Source organism: Columba livia, chromosome 11 (genome assembly GCF_036013475.1).
Source record: "Columba livia isolate bColLiv1 breed racing homer chromosome 11, bColLiv1.pat.W.v2, whole genome shotgun sequence".
In the NCBI taxonomy this organism is placed as follows: Eukaryota; Metazoa; Chordata; class Aves; order Columbiformes; family Columbidae; genus Columba; species Columba livia.
In genome coordinates this window covers 18,528,573-18,544,479 of record NC_088612.1, presented here as the reverse complement: position 1 = coordinate 18,544,479, position 15,907 = coordinate 18,528,573, and the positions used below count along the sequence as shown (strand labels likewise).

The following is a 15,907-nucleotide window of genomic DNA, read 5'->3' as shown; positions in this document are numbered from 1 at the left end:
CGAGCCGAGCCGTCCCCTCTCATACACTCATCCCCCAGTCTAGACGCAAGCGGCGGCTCCTTATCTGCGTTTGGCATCACCTGGGAGCGCGGCTCCCGCTCCCTCCCCGTTACCCGTGCGGGAATGCTCTCAGGGCCGGCTCCCGGCGGGACCGCAGGCCCGGGCAGCGCCACACCACGGCGAGCCGCCCCCGCGTCCCCTCCCAGGGCAATCGGGCTCGCGCCCTCGGGGAGGAGGGAGCGCGCTGGGCCCTACCCGAGTCCCCGAGCTGGTGGGGACGGCTCTACCGCCGCGAGGGGCTGAGCCTGCGGGTGTGCAGGCACCGGCCCCCCGGGCGAGCTGATCGGCGCGGCCCACCCGCGCTGCCGTCGGGGCGCACGGGACACCCGGGCTGCCAGGGCCGCCTCAGTCAGGGGATGCCGCCGGGGCGGGAAGTCCCTCGGTCCGGGGACAGGTGAGAAGGGTCTCCCGGCCCCGCCAACCCGGTCGCGGGGCCCCGAGTTACCTGACTCCGGCGGGATCCAGTTTCGGCTCCTCGCGCTCTCTCGGGCCTAGATCGAGACGAGCTGTTCCCGTCACCGGCAGCGGGGCCGCCCGGGCCGTAAATCCGCGGCGGCCTCGCCGACATTGCCGCCGCCGGCTCAGGTGCGGGCCGAGCCCGGCCGGCGAGCGTTCCGCGGCTCGGGGCCGCGAAGAGGGGACAGTATCGGTCCCCACGGCCGTGAGGCGCCGGCGGCCCGGGAGCGGCGGGTGCTGCCGGCCGGTTCCCTGAGGGAGCCGCTGCGCATGGCCCGGGGCGTCGCGCGCCCCCTCACAGCCGGGGCCTTCGGCGGGAAAATAAACCTGACCGAGACACGCCGCTGTTGTCACGTTTTAATTCTGTTCCGTGGAACTTTCACCGTTAAGAAAACACAGCGAGGTTTAAACAAGCGTTATTAAAGTCTTATCGAAACGTTAAGAATGCGTGTGGTTTAAAAAAGAAAAAATCCATATTGCGTGACTAATCCCAAATCACCAAAAAATTATGACTGAACTTTCCTCAGAGCCAAATCTGACAAATTATTTAGACTTTTGATTAACTGGAAAGACATGTTAGGACTTTTTTTTCCTCTGAGCATTGTGTTGCTTATGGTAATTCAAACACACCAACATTTGTAACACAGAAGTCACACTACAGACAGAATAAGTTACTTTATTACAAGATATATAGAACATGTTTTCTCTATTTGCAATCTTATTTCAGCAGTTCTGCAGTACAAGTGCCACCACATCTCAGGGCAGAAAACACCCAAATAATGACATAGGATATGTGAATGAAACAAACTCAAATTATCAAAATTATAAAACAGAAATTTAAAGTATCTACAGTACTTATGATATAAATAGTGCAAATTATATATCTACAGCGTAAGTACTGAGAGTATCAAAAACTTTTCAGAAGAGCCTTTTAAAGAAGGTAGTCAGCAGGAATCGGTCAGCATGACGATATTAGGGATTATAAAGCCAAATACAACACTTATTTTTTCAAGAAGAACTGCCGAGCTTCTTCCCAGGACTGGCGGGGGAATCTGTTGGACAGCTCAAGATAATCTTGAGAATTGAAAAATTTTTCTGTTGAAGACAAAACATAAATTTACCAAGTTATTATCTCTTAAGATAGCAATAAAACAAGAATAACGAAAATGTGGCAAGTTCAAATACTTCAAGTAGTTTACTCCTCCTACCAAAAACTTCTCAAATTATGGGGTAATGTCCCTGTCGAGCTCCAGACATCGAGGTTTGGCTTTAAACATGGGGGCAGAAGGCCCTGATGAGCAAAGGCTTAGATTTTTAAGCTTCAGGATCAGGCTCTCTGCTTTACACACAAGAACATTATACATCTTTACACATTTTATGTTCTCAGACCCACTGGGGAGCGATTGAGCCTCGTTCAAGTTTGCGCAGCTCTGCTCGGCAGCTCCGTTCTTCGCAACGTGCTGCGGAGGAGTTCTGCTCCCCGATTTCCCCAAAGCTCACAGCACGATTACACACGCAGCTTTTACTCCTACAAGCACTGCTGGTGACGTGAACAGGACTACACATGCGTGCACAGGTCTGCGGGGTCCGGCCCTGCGAGCGGCTTGTTGCAGCGCCCAACAACCGGGCTTGTGCTTCAAGTTTTGTTCCCAGCAGCGCTATTGTTCCCATTTATTGTTTTGGGGACATCGCCCTTCACATTTAAGTGATATAATGGTCAAAAAGAACCCTGCTTATACTGTTATTAAGTCAGCTTTTTTGCAACTGGGGAAATGTTTAGAAATCACAGTCACATGTCACCATATACTCATCTTAGTCTGAAAGTTCATTCAGTTTGAATAATGACAATAAAAAGCCGTTTTCCACTTGGCTTTTAGACGTTTCTCGAGCAGATTCTCTTGCAAACACAATCCTGGAAAGTCTGTGCTGCAGACACTGCGTGAGGCTGCTTCAGACCAACAGGTATAATGTTGACAGTAAAAATCTCCATAAATTCATGCAAATCTTATATTTTATAATTTATTTTTAAACACAAAGCTTACATTTTACACCTAGAACTGCTAAGCTTCTGCCAAATGTGCAGCAAAATGGTGGTGGAATTCTGCTTGCTATGGAGGAGAAATGACTGTCCGAGCGACGTACTTTGTATAAAATACAGGTGACTCAAGAGCAGATTCCCAACAACACACCTGAATTTCAGATGTGTTTAATAAGTAATAGCCATCTTAGCTAAGAATCTTTCAAATGTTTAGCCTAAAGAGGTTAACTGCGTTTTACTGGATATTTACAACAACCAAGGGAAAAAAAACCCAAACCCTCCCAACCCTTCTACAAACTGACAGACTTTACAGGATAATTGCAGGACAGTATTTTAGTAACTTTTGGCTCCCTGGGTGTGTTGGCACAGCTGTGTGGCTTCTGCAACCTAAAACTTTTGAAGGTAGCCTTTGTGACAGCTAATTAAATATGTGCACATACAGTATCACATTTTAAGACACGATACCACGTAGGCATTCAGTAAAGATTAACAGTGTCAATTCCTGATACGATGAGTAGCAGACTGGAAGACATGTACTTTTAAGTCAGATTGTAAGTCAGAGAGCCTCTCCTCAAACTGTAAAATCCTTTTGCAATTTACTATATTTCTTTAATCATGATGCAGATTCAAAAACTTTAAATCACAGTAAAATATAGCATTTACACATTTTGTTATCCAACTGCTACTCTGTTGCATTTAATTGGACACATACCCCTCTGCTGAGATAACTGATTATCCGTTTGGCTTGAACTCTGTGCAAAATCCTACAAGGGGAAAAAAATAAAGGCATCAGGTTTTCAGATCTTACATTTGAGGAATTAAAGCAACATTTTAAAGTCTTCACGGTCACTTAAAACCACTAATACTGCAGGAAGTCTGAAAATTAACAAAGTCTGGACAGTTTACTATATATCAGAATACTGCCAGCATTTAAATTCTATCATATATAGTGGATTTTTATGCCTTTATTTATATATTTTTTGAAAAAAAATACACAACAGAAACAACAGGATTTTAGTATCTTCTTAGGAAACAGTTACTATCATAACTTTTAAATTAAGAGAACATTTACTATAGCTGTGGGTTTTTTTTAAACAAACGGTGTTTTAGATTCATGCTCCTGGCTCCAAATGCACTCTTATAGAATTCTTGAATTATCCCAATTTCATCATCTGTGTTTCCCGGTGACCCGGGAGCCCGAGGTCTCGATCTCCTGAGAGTAAGCAAAGTTCTTCCACAGCCGTGACGAGCTCCGGTCCCGTCGCAGCCCGCTGGGCAGTGAGCGGCCCCCGCGGCTGCGGACGGGATGCGGCTGTGGGATGGGATGTGGCTGTGGGATGGGATGCGGCTGTCGGACGGGACGCGGCTGTCGGACGGGATGCTGTATCCTCCGGAGTCAGCGAGGACATCGCCTGTGCCGGGGACAACGCGCGAGTGTGCGAGGCGGCTGCCCCAGCGTCGAGAGGGCTTTTAGGATTCCTATCTGTTTTTTGAGTGTGCACTGAGCACAGATGGTATTACTTGACATAAGAAATACAGTTTAGCAAGTAATGGATACTACTAAATGTTTTTTAATTATTTCGGCACATCTAGAAACAGAAGTAGCAAAAATAAGAAGGATGATGCAAACTTCAGATGATGGAAATGAATCCATTGGTAGGGAGGTATAATGTGGGTCGTTATAAAATCCAGCAATCATTATCCTTTAATTTACGCTGCACACATTTAACACACTGTATTTAAGTGTTATATTTGTACACACCACCAAACTTTTACGTAAACAGGACTTCTTTTTGCATTCCCTGGCACAGGAAGAATCTCATTTTCTAGTCATGGGGAAACATTTTACAGTCTGTCCCAAACCTTCCACTGAAACAAATGAGAGATTTGCTTGACAAACAGCAGCGAGTTGAAATAAAAGTGCAGAGGCAAGTCCGTGCTGTGTGTGCGGGTATCTGAACGTTCCCTGGCTCCTTTCAGAATCGTTCTCTCCGTGTGTTGAACATTTGGGATTAGATTTTTAAATGGATAAAATACTAAAGTACCAGTGAAGTCAGCAAAGACGTGACACTTTACAGCACACAAGGATCTTCCGTATTTTAATATAACACCTTTTTTTAAGGCTCCGAGCATACTACGTGGACTTGGCATCTAACATATACCTCTAATTGGAAATCAAATTAATAATGTTTGCTTTTGTAAATATGCTTTGCTGTAGCTACTGGGGACTTAAATGTCCTTCTCTCTCTTATAGCACAGAAATCAAGGTAAATAACCTTAATTATTTATATACAGAACACTCTCCCCCACTCACGTTTTGTGGCTGAAAGAAACCAAACTAAACTTGCTGCATTTACTCAGAATGCTTAAATTACTTTCTGCCACTGCAACTTCTACACTGAAATCTGTAGTTTCACTATAAGAAGGTCAAAGATAAATTACAGCTTTGTATTTAACCAGAAGTCCATTACTATATAGCAAATTATTTTAATACTAAGTTCCAACCTTTTTTTTTAAACTCCTATGCAATTATTTTAGTATTAAAAGGATAAAAAGTAGTTGCACTCAGAAGTTTGATGTTATGCTAAGACTTTCAGTAAATATTTAGTTCTTGGGCCTTCTCTCCCAAATCCGCGTAGCCTACCCTTGGACTAGCTGTGAAGCATTAGGAAAAAGAGTTTGACTAATGTTTCTGTATCAACAATGTAACTTTCAGGTGACTGATACAGAATTACTAGACTCCTAAACGTGTATTATTTTTTAACAGTAAACTGTTTACGAAAACTGCATTTATTAATTGGAAACAGTCAATAAAATGTATGGAAAACATAGGACAAGCATAAAATCTGATACATAAAGCACAGCATATAAATTTAGACAAAGGGAACAAAAATGCTTTAAATCCTTATTCAAAACAGTATTTGTAATGACCTCAGTGGCTTACTGTCAAAAATAAAGATTGCAAGATTAGACCAGTAACATATGTTCTGTGTATTTTCTGCATAAAATATATACACTTCTGTTTAGTCCTCTCTGTAAATCTAATGTACACAGTATACAACTGTACATTTGCATGTAAACAGATTAATATACATATTTCAGATTTGCTACGTGTGGTAGTTTTTAAAAAATAAATATTTTAAGAATTGTCTTGTAATAGCAGGATCTACATCAAATCTTCCCAGCACATGCAGTAACTTTAATGCAAACAGGATTCTGCACGTGATAGTGAGAACCTGAACTACTCAGTAACCTTTTAGTGTTATAAGATGCCTCAAGTACAGGAATAATCTGTGGTTTGAAAAGAGCTACAGAGAATCTTAAAGTACTTCAATGCTGTTTACTTGTTTTACTGAAGTCAAATGATTCCCATATACACAGCAAAGGCGAGAAAACCGGCTGCAGTTCCCCTGCCCACGGCTGGTACGTTACTGCAATAGCTACCTGAATGAACGTGGCGAGTAAAATCGAACTCATCTCCTGCTCCAGGATGATCTTGTTCTGAGGGTTATTGTAACAAGCAGCTATTAGCGAAGGGAAGAGCACTTTGATTAAACGAGGATCACTGAAATACTGGAACGGCAACTGGCAGAGTTTTTGCAGCACCGTGGGGTGACGGCCAGACTGTACAATGATCTGAAAACACAAACGCAACAGAATTAAAACACGTGATCTATCTGTTCTCTTCCTGTTAACCACCAAGGCTGTTGAAGTCATGCTAAAAAAATGAGCACGGCTAAGGAATAAATACTAAAAATAAAGCTTATAACGTTTAGTCCAAGTAACTTCTGGTTTAGTGTGTGTGCGAGTATTATTTTTATTGCAGAGGAACACAAAGAATTTAAGACTGTGAGACTTCTTTTTCCTGTATCACCCAAAAAGACGGCAAGTAAATGAGAAGGGGATTAATCTCCAGATTATGACAAAATAGATAATACCTTCATTCAAAAGACAAAGAATTACAGCAAAGGGACGATTGTAAATCAGAGCTACGAAACAAAAAACCTCAACCCCTGCCATTTAAACACAGTAAGCATGTCTTTAGGAGGAAAGAAAATCAAGAAAGAGACCATGAGGACTGTAAACCCCCCCGAAGCTTGATCGTCCTTTGCTAGAGAGCTCTCTGGCAATTCGAGCGGACTCTGTTTCAGGGTAGATGTCTGCCACGCATTCTCAGGCACCAAAAAGAAAAGGTGATTGTAAGCTGCACAGCACGGAGTTTCAGTAAGTAGAGCCTCAGAAAGATCCTCCCATCTGTATTTCTTATCTCAGTTTCTATCAGTGCCATTGACTCTAAAAGGAGAATTGTTTAGATAAATGGGACTGTTGTCATGAAGCAGGCTAAGTTTACAACTGTGTACATCTGAAGAAATAAGGCAATGCTATTGCTGGTCTCCTGCAAAGGAACCTTTCCAATTTACTTGATATTCTTATAAAGTCTCTGTGATAAACTAAAAAATGCCCAAATCGGACCTGTTCCAAGTAACCTTGATTAGACAATTATAATATGAAAGAGCTGTTTGACCCAAAGTTGGCTTTTCGGCATAGGAGGAAGCTCCTATAAGGTTAGAACACTGTAAAACTTAGGGTCATGACTGTAAATTGTACTTGGAAAAACACAATTTTACAGGTACACACCCAGACAAGACTGCATTCAAATTAAAACCAGAAGGACAGAAAGAAGCACTTGAGACCACAGGAACATAAATTACAGGGATTTACAAGTTTTCAAAGCACTTTTAACAATACCTTCAGAGCACACTCTCAGTTGATAATGTAGTTCAGTTTAAAAACAAGATCAACAAAGCAATAGTTTGCATTTTTTCAGTTCAAGGAAGAAAGCCACTTTCAAAAAGACCTTGCAAAATACTGGTAGAAATGTCTTAATGCCTTTAAAGACAGGAGGATTTTTAAAAGGCAGCCAAATATGTGACACTTGAGCACACATTCAGCCCTTATTTTGAGCAAAATATCACTGATGCATTTGGATGATCCTGAAGTTCACTATCGGCTACCGCCCTGTAAGCGAGAGGGAGCCTTCCAAATTTGTGATTACTATTTGAATTTTAAATTAAATGGAAGGGCTACTACGTAAATCTATGTTTTTCGATGGTAAATTCTACAATCAGAAAAGTACTTAAAAGCAACTGTAAATGTACTAAAATAACTACAATTGGTATTTCTGATCCCGGACAGAAGAACAGAACTCTTGATTTTTTTTTTTAATGGCCACCGTACACTTGATGAACAAGCAGAGGAAAAGAAAGTTTGGGGACTTTTCATTTTTTATTTCACAGCTGTTCTAAAAATGCCACAGATAATTAGTAAATTCTCATCAAACTAACAGTGTCGATACCCAAACAGCTTTCACAGAATTATTATTTCATCATAATTTTCTTTTCAGCATTTTCACTACTATGATGTTATCAACATCAAAGATAGGAAGGTATATACAAAAGCTGCCGATTGTTTTAATCTGGTATTTATCACATGTGGAATCAATTTAACGATTTCAGCTCATTGTAGTAATGCAGCTACTAAACCTGATACACTATATTATGGACTCTGAAAAAAAAATCATGAGTCATCCCTTACTGGAAAAAAACCCAACAAATAAACCTCTAGCAGAGCACGTTCTCCTTGTTGCACTGTCAACTGGTGGAGAGAGTACAACCCAGCACTTGCTTTAGCAACCAACAACGAAGAAAACAAATGAAAGCCTTGCCTATGACTTCTTTATGGTGGAGAAATACTTCTCTTGACTTATTTTTTTCTGTTTTGAAGCAGTCACTTGGCTGAATGATCCCAGGAAGATCTGCAGGCCTGGCATACTCATCAAATACTCTTAATACGAGACAAAAACTCCTTACTGAAATCCCGTGCAGAAAGCTCACTTTTCCTCCTGTCACATACTGGAATCCAGACACATTTACCTAGAATCAGCTTTTCTTGTTGCTCTCTCTCTAGCCTGAAAGTCAGATATGCCTGTCAAACAGAACAAGATCCTAATTAAATCACTGTATTTCTGTACAGCCAAGCATTTAAGCACCTGCTTAATTTCAGATACATGCCTAGGTTCCATTAATATTTGCTTGTGGTTTTATTTTGCTGAATTGAGACCTATCAAATTAGTACAAGCTACATTTATTTATTTTTTTAATCCAGAGCAGGAAACTCACATTAATGTTTTCCATATTTCATTAAAAACTTTTGCTTAATCTCAACATTTATAGATATTCATACAATCTTATTGGTTTACCTGTGCTTAGCTGTAATAAATTCCAAAGAAGATGCACTTGCTCAGCTTATTTTTGGCCCAATGCAGTAAACATTGGAATAACCCTCTGAAGACCCAAACTATGCACAGGCAAGAGACACAGCAAATACTTTTCTGAATTGCTACTTCATGATGAATTAATGAAGGATTTTTTTGTGCTACCAGTCAAACTCTAGAGCCCACTCCATTTCCGAGGGGGGGCCCCCGCTGCAGAGCGTGGCAACATGATTCGGGGCTAGCACACCACAAACCACTGGTCAAGGGCACCGTTTACTCTTCACGCAAAAGCCTGCTGAAAATGAGAGGCTAGAGCAGCTTCAATCCTTTATTGTACTGAACTGCAGCAACCTCTACACCTTATAAGTTCTTATGAAAGCTGCACAATATATGCCACTCCAATATCCGATTTTTACTTTTGACCTTTGCTAAAAGTCACCTATAAGAATACAATTTTACACTGTCTGAATTTCCAGCTTTCCTCCAGCACGGACACTACTGAGTCCACACTAGCCGGCTGTCCAGCATAGTGACTGATGTGATGACCTGTGCGAACTTTTTACTGAGCAACACCTTTCAAGGTTGCCCATCTGTTACCTTCTGTCACTCCCACCAGTTTATAGCCTTCTACAGGTCCCGCTAATTTGCTTTATCTCCAATAGCCAGAGGGTCAGGCATTCTGTTCTGCCCTACCAGGCAATCCACGCTCCCGTGTGACTCTTTGCAAAGTGCACTCTGCACTCACCAGTGCAATAACCACCCCGATCCACTGTATTCCTGAAGTTTATCACTCGGGAAAGCATGATTCACGATTTCTTAAGTCTCTAGATAGAATCCATTTTTTCCTCAAGTTTACTTGGGCCAATATTCAGTGTACAGTATATTGCTTCCCTAGTTGCTGCAGTTCTGGCTGTGAACGTCTGAAGCAGCGTAAAAGTCAGTCTTTCAAAACAGACTCCAATGACAAAAGCCAGCAATATGCCACACAGCACTTGAGCAATAAAAAAGGACAATCAATCAAAGAATTAAAAGCTCCCTGAGGTATGGAACAGTAATAAAGTTGTGAGGGGAACTCATCATTTTGCTGGGAGATAAGGTTCTCCCTGTATCTTGGGTAGGGGGTCTGGCTGCAGACCTGAGGTGACTGCTGGGGGATGTTCCCCGCTGGACTCCCTGTTCCTCCTCGGGTTCCCCAGGAGAGCTCCAGCAGCCGTTCTGCTCCCGGCACCTCGCACCGGAGATCTGCCCAGGGCCAGAGGCCTTTGCTAGCGAACGAATAAACCACACAGACCCAAATCACATGCGTATGATTTTCCTCTGGGTAGCAAAGGGAATGTTGCAGCTCATTTAATTTTTCTGTGAAGCTCCAAGGGCCCAGAAATAACTTTCTGACGATCCTGCAGGAATGAGAATCGTAGCAAGGTGACTCCCTTCCTTGCTTGCAAGGGCAATACACAGTGCAGCCTTTGCATGAGAACTAGCAAGGGAAAGATGTTTTAGTGAACACCTCCTAATTCTATTTACACACTCACTCTCTCTATATGTATTTGTCTTTCACTTAATCTTTCTCTATATTCCTTTTATCATGAATGAAAACTAGAATTACTTTTAAAATGAATATGTATGATTTTTTTGGTCAAAGCAGAGTAATAAAATCTTCACAATGGGATCCAGATCTTTTGAACAATTCAGCAATGATACAGGTACATGTTAAATCAGAAGTAAAACTGTACCAAGTCAATGGTTAATTTTACAAGAAAAAATAAGAAACCTCTAGCCTTTGAAACTGTATCTTCACAATCAGATAACCAAGTTTATAAGCATCTTGTAAAGAATAAACAGGACTTTCACTGAGAAAACTAAAATGTCAGCCAGAAAGTCAAAGAATGACTAGTATGCAAAATACTGAACAGATATTAGCCAAACTGAATTTGACTGATAATTCATGTATTCATATCATTCATATATTCACATCCTAATTAGACATGCAATAGAGATGCATGGTACTAATTTTTCAAGAACTAGTAGTTCAACCAAATTGCTTTTTTAACTGCGGAGTAGTATGTTTGGTGACAATCTGAATTTTTGTTTCCAAGCTATAATAGCACACAATTTAGCTACGTACATATGCAAAGCATTAAAAAGAAAAGAAACTAATTGAATTTAAAACTTTGCCTTCAACCTTCTAGAGATTTAAGAAGATTATGGTCACAGACTGGTTTTCAGCGGTTCTATGCATGTATGTTAAATATTGTCAGATATTTTACTACAAGTAACAAAAGAAATAGTTCAGTCTCAGACCAAAGACTTTTCTACTCCTTGTGTACTACGGAAGGTTAGTCCGGGATTACTGCAGAGTAGAAGTGCTGATTTTTAGAGCAATATTTAGTCTAGTTCTGCTGATGGATTTAGGTTTTCTTGTTTCACTTGGACATGTGCAGCTCTGGAAAGACATAATTCATGTCAGTTATTTCTGTCCATACATATCATAAAAACACTGGAATTATCTTTCAAAGAGGCTAATTAATTTTCTGGTCAGGAAGAAGAGGAAACGAGCGGCAAGCTTTTTGTCTGTACAAAGGCAAAACAAAGAACTGAGGAGTATTCAACTAATTCAGAAAGCAAGCTACGTTCTCAATGAACTAAACTCTGCTAGACCAGAGAATCCTAACACTATGAATCAATTATTACCATTTACTGAAGATTATCCATACACTTAGAAAACTACCAAATATTAATTACATGTCTAAAATGATAATAATGTTTATCTTTCTATTCAATTATTTCCTCAAATGTTGCTCCTCAACCCCTCAAATGATTTAAAAAATCCCAACAGTGTTCCAGGTTAAAAATGACCTGGTTTAAACCTGGCAAGAATCTGTTCTCCTCCAACCAGCTAGACAGTGGTCAGGTTAACAAGTCCAAGCCTAAGGCCACACCAGGGCACGTTTTTAACTGATTGAAGCAGCTTTCCTAGCTGAAAGGCAGCTGATAAACAAGGCAGCACATTTGCTATGGGGCCATTTGCTACATACATTTTGGCATGACAAGCAATGCTGCCAACGATAATCCATCGTTCCAGGGTCCTTTAAGCCCAGGGCTGGGGGACCCAGCTGGTGCTGGGCCCCTGGGGACTGTGGGGCACACAGCAGAGCCCCCAGCCTCAGCCCGGCTCAGGAACATGGGCCTGGACTGCCATCGGGTTTGTTTCTTTGTTGGGAGACTTGCTGAAGACTTCTCACAAACACAGCTGGAAGACATGATTTAAGTGTTACCAAACAGAAACACTGCATGTGGGCACTTTTCCTAGTAGACCCTGTAACTTAATTTGAGTTCTCGTTTTCATTCTGTAGTGCTGCCCCCTGATTTCCTTTATCACAAATTTCTCATTTCCATTAGGACAATGATTCTGCAAAAGCTCATTTTTTGTTAAGCAAACACTTCACTGAAGTTATCAGCAACACTTTTCTACACAAAGGTGCACGGGGGTGCTTTCCACACAGTTAACAGAAAAACTCACAGCAGCCTGGATGCTCTCCCACATCTCTCCTAGTAGCCACATGGTTACTCTGTCTGCCTGCTCACATTGCCTTCCAGAAATCAACTACACAAAAACACCGGAAGAGACAAAAAAATCAATGTCTTTAGATGTTAAATGGATAACATTGTTTGCTTATTATCTGTGTTCCTTTTGCTATATCTTAATGTTATGCTGTTAAAATATGCGGAAAAAAGAAGCAGACTGCCAGGGCACAGCCACCACCCATCAGAGCTGCAGGGGTAGGGGATGTCCATCTCACAAGGCAGAGACAATGTCCAGCAATTCTCAGCTGCCATCTGAGGACCTGGAACTGCACAGGTGCTGCCAGGTTTCCCAGAAGCAGAGCAATGTTTGCTTGGCCACAGTGTACCAGGAAAATAATGTGACTTACGGGTTCTTCCTGTAGCCTATCAGTTTCTTTCATCCACAGAAGAAAGGGAAAACTACTTCTTGCTGCTTTAAGACGGCAGAGAAAGGAGAAAGACTGCCAAGGTGAGAACTTGAATCTGTAGCCACAAAAACCCCCAAAAGTCAAAATATGAACAAAATCTTGCAAGTTATTTCAGTGCAGCGCTCTCGTGTGACCAACTCTGCTCAACAATGCTGTGTTCTTAAGTATTCTACAGTCAGGCTCGTGTTTTTTAGTAATTTTGACCAAGTATTAGAAGTCGTAGATATTTATCAAATGAGAAGTGAGGCAAAATTATGCCAATGTGAAGTGGATACAAGAAAGCAGAGCTGAAACATAACTTTGCAAAGTTTAAAACTTTCTGAAGCTAAATCTTCCTCAGTTCTAGGACAGAAAAAACTACTAGTGAAACAGTGTATTCCATAGGTACTTAGAAGCAAATACAGTGATGATCAGCGAGCTGACTTAACTTTCTAGAAACACATCCTTCTCAATAGAATTTCCCTTTTTTTAAAATGAAACGAAGCATTAAAATGTGCTCTTTTTCCTTCTTGACTGTGCTCTTCTGCTATAAAGTATTTCAGGTTCGGATGTAATTTTCTTAGAACAACTCAGACTGAAAAGCAAATGTTTCTGTAAGGGGCACTCTTTGCCTTTTTCACTATCTCGTATGACCTACAATTCCAAACTTGAACGTGGCCGTTATAAACATTTGGATCTTAACATTGTACTGTTGGTATGGGAACTATTAGTGTTTCTTTTCTATTTATTTATAATTTATATAAATGTCAATTCTAATTTGTACAAACAACTAATAACTATTGAACAGGAACTGTGCTTCTAATCTCTGTAACTACAGTATTCCATCAAACAGTTAAACCCTTTTGTTTGATGGCAGGTTATTTATAACTCTGTAAAAGAAATAAGTCTTTATATTAGTAGTCCAGAGTTTCTCTTCAAAGTTAGATCTGCATTATTTCTCTACTTCTATATAAACAGATCTCATGCTGCTAGTATTTAATCAGCAGAGTATGTCACCACTTAGGCTCTTCTTCTGTTTTAAGGTCGAGCTCTTTTCTTTCCATTTTGCAAACTCCACTATTGCCGAGGCTCTGAGCAAAGAATGTTCTAAATTCCTCCTAATATCTACCAGGAATCGGAGCACCACTTCCATGCAAAAACAATGTTCCAGAATGCTACATTCAAATTAAAAATCAGAATTTTATCTATTTGAGAAATTCTGGCGTTTATTTTCTTAACGTCACATGTAAGCTTTCAGAGAGAAGATAACGGAGTTCAGAAATAACATTAGTCTTCCTATAAACCACATTATGAGCATTGTCCCTTTAGAGCTGGCTCTATGGTTGAAGCACAGAGATTCAGTGGTGCTCTGTGTATATACAGCAAAGAAAAGAAATGATCTGAGTGGTTTTTGTGTAATCATCCTAAGCCATCTGAGCATTTAGGATAAAACAATAGCACATACAAGCAGTGATGCCGTAAAGATGGAAAAATGTTTATCAAAAGTGATGCTAGTGGGAAATGTAGATAAAGAAGTTCTTTATAGAAAGCTCTTGAAAAAATGTCGCCCAAAGTGACAACTAACAAGTCACCGTAGTTATAAGACAACAAATGGAGTATATATAGATTCAATTCAGCAATAAATAAGTAAGTAGTAATAATAATAAATAAATAGTACATTCTGTCTTCTGGCTTCCACAATAAATGCAAAGGGTTTGAAGATATCTGATCATCAACTAAAAAGTCTGTGAAACTTCGAGCCACTGGACATGTTACAGAGCTGGCTGAGGAAAAGCTTCAAATAGAGAGCAAGAAAAAGTACTTTTCTGCCACAAAAAATGTGCTACAATTTACCCATTACTACAGGGAGAGGAAGACGAGCAAGATTTTCCATAGTACTCACTTCGCATGATTTAATGCATTTTGTTTTTTCTTTATGTTGCAGTATCACTTCAAGTAAGTGTTACTTCAGCTGAACATGATGAAATGGGTTTGGGAGAGTTTTTTTGGGCCTCTTGCAGGCTCCCACCCTTAGAGCAGCATCCAAGTGCTTGGAACAACTGTCAGCTGCCCGAGCCCAAAGCTGTGAACACAGAGCAGGCTGGCGTCCCCTCCCCGGGGGCCTGGCGGTGTTGGGGACACTCACTGGGGGGCTACAGAGACTTGGAAAACTTGGAGTTCATGGGAGAAGTACAGGGAGTTCCCTCACACATGAGGCGAGGCAGACAATAGCTCACAAGGCCCGATTAAATATTTGCAGGCTTTAGACTTTGTTTTAAATTTCTGTGTGAAATTGAATTCTCATGAAAAGGCGAGACCGACAGGCTGGGTGGGCAGGAGGCAGAGCAAGGCGAGCGTTGCGCAAGCGGCCGCCTCCATCCTCGCCAGCGGATCTCCACCGGCCAAACCCAACATGTTCCAGGCCCAGGTCTTAGCTGAGAAGAAACTGCTTATTAAGCCGGATTATGCCAAACTCTGTGGTGTTTTCTCAATGTGGACAGAGGTCCACTGGGGACTAAGCTGAGATCACCAAACTCTTTTTATTCCTGACCCAGGAGTAAGATTAGAACGTCGCCCTGCGGAGGCGGCATTAGCCGATTGCTCTCTCCCTTCATCTCTAAGCTTCAGTCAAGGACTGTATTTTAAGGTTGTTGAAAGTGCTGGCTTTTATGATGTTGGGAGCTGAGTTTATTCTTTTGTGTCTACCGTTTAAGACAATAAGATAAATCCAAGTGCATTCATTTCTCATATTAATTCCTATACACTCTCTGCACTCTCTCTTCCCCTCCTACAGAAACCAGACAGCCATCATGAACTGAAACTAAATACACTTGATTTCATGTTAAGTCTTTGCTCAAATTACCTTCCCCACACCCGCTAACAAAATAAAAGGAAAAAATTAAAAAAATAAAAAAAATATGGGATGCATTTTGGAATGTCAGAAATACAATGAAGATGTGATGCGTGAAATATGCAGTCCCACATGCTTTTGCTGTATTTTATTTGCTTTGTCCTAGATCATTCTTTAAAAAGAAAAAGGCCATCAGTACACTCAAATAACAACAAAGGTGTCTGACAAATTACCTAAGCGGCATCTCCCCTTTTCAC

The 15,907-nt window shown here is 41.1% G+C and overlaps 2 protein-coding genes across 11 annotated transcripts in view; both read right to left on the bottom strand.

Annotated features, from left to right (window-relative positions):
- ETFA (electron transfer flavoprotein subunit alpha) overlaps positions 1-655 on the bottom strand; it is a 44,889-nt gene extending 44,234 nt beyond the window's left edge. The window contains exon 1 of the mRNA XM_065076256.1: positions 506-655. Coding sequence (XP_064932328.1) covers positions 506-628 — 123 coding nt within the window. The 5' untranslated portion in view covers positions 629-655. The remainder of the gene's footprint in view (positions 1-505) is intronic.
- A 511-nt stretch (positions 656-1,166) lies between these two features.
- SCAPER (S-phase cyclin A associated protein in the ER) overlaps positions 1,167-15,907 on the bottom strand; it is a 154,137-nt gene continuing 139,396 nt past the window's right edge. For all 10 annotated transcript variants that reach the window (XM_065076208.1, XM_065076203.1, XM_065076206.1 and 7 more), the window contains 3 exons: positions 5,999-6,190; positions 3,267-3,318; positions 1,167-1,611 (listed from right to left, as the gene is read on the bottom strand). In XM_065076208.1, coding sequence (XP_064932280.1) covers positions 1,517-1,611; positions 3,267-3,318; positions 5,999-6,190 — 339 coding nt within the window. In that variant the 3' untranslated portion in view covers positions 1,167-1,516. The remainder of the gene's footprint in view (positions 1,612-3,266; positions 3,319-5,998; positions 6,191-15,907) is intronic.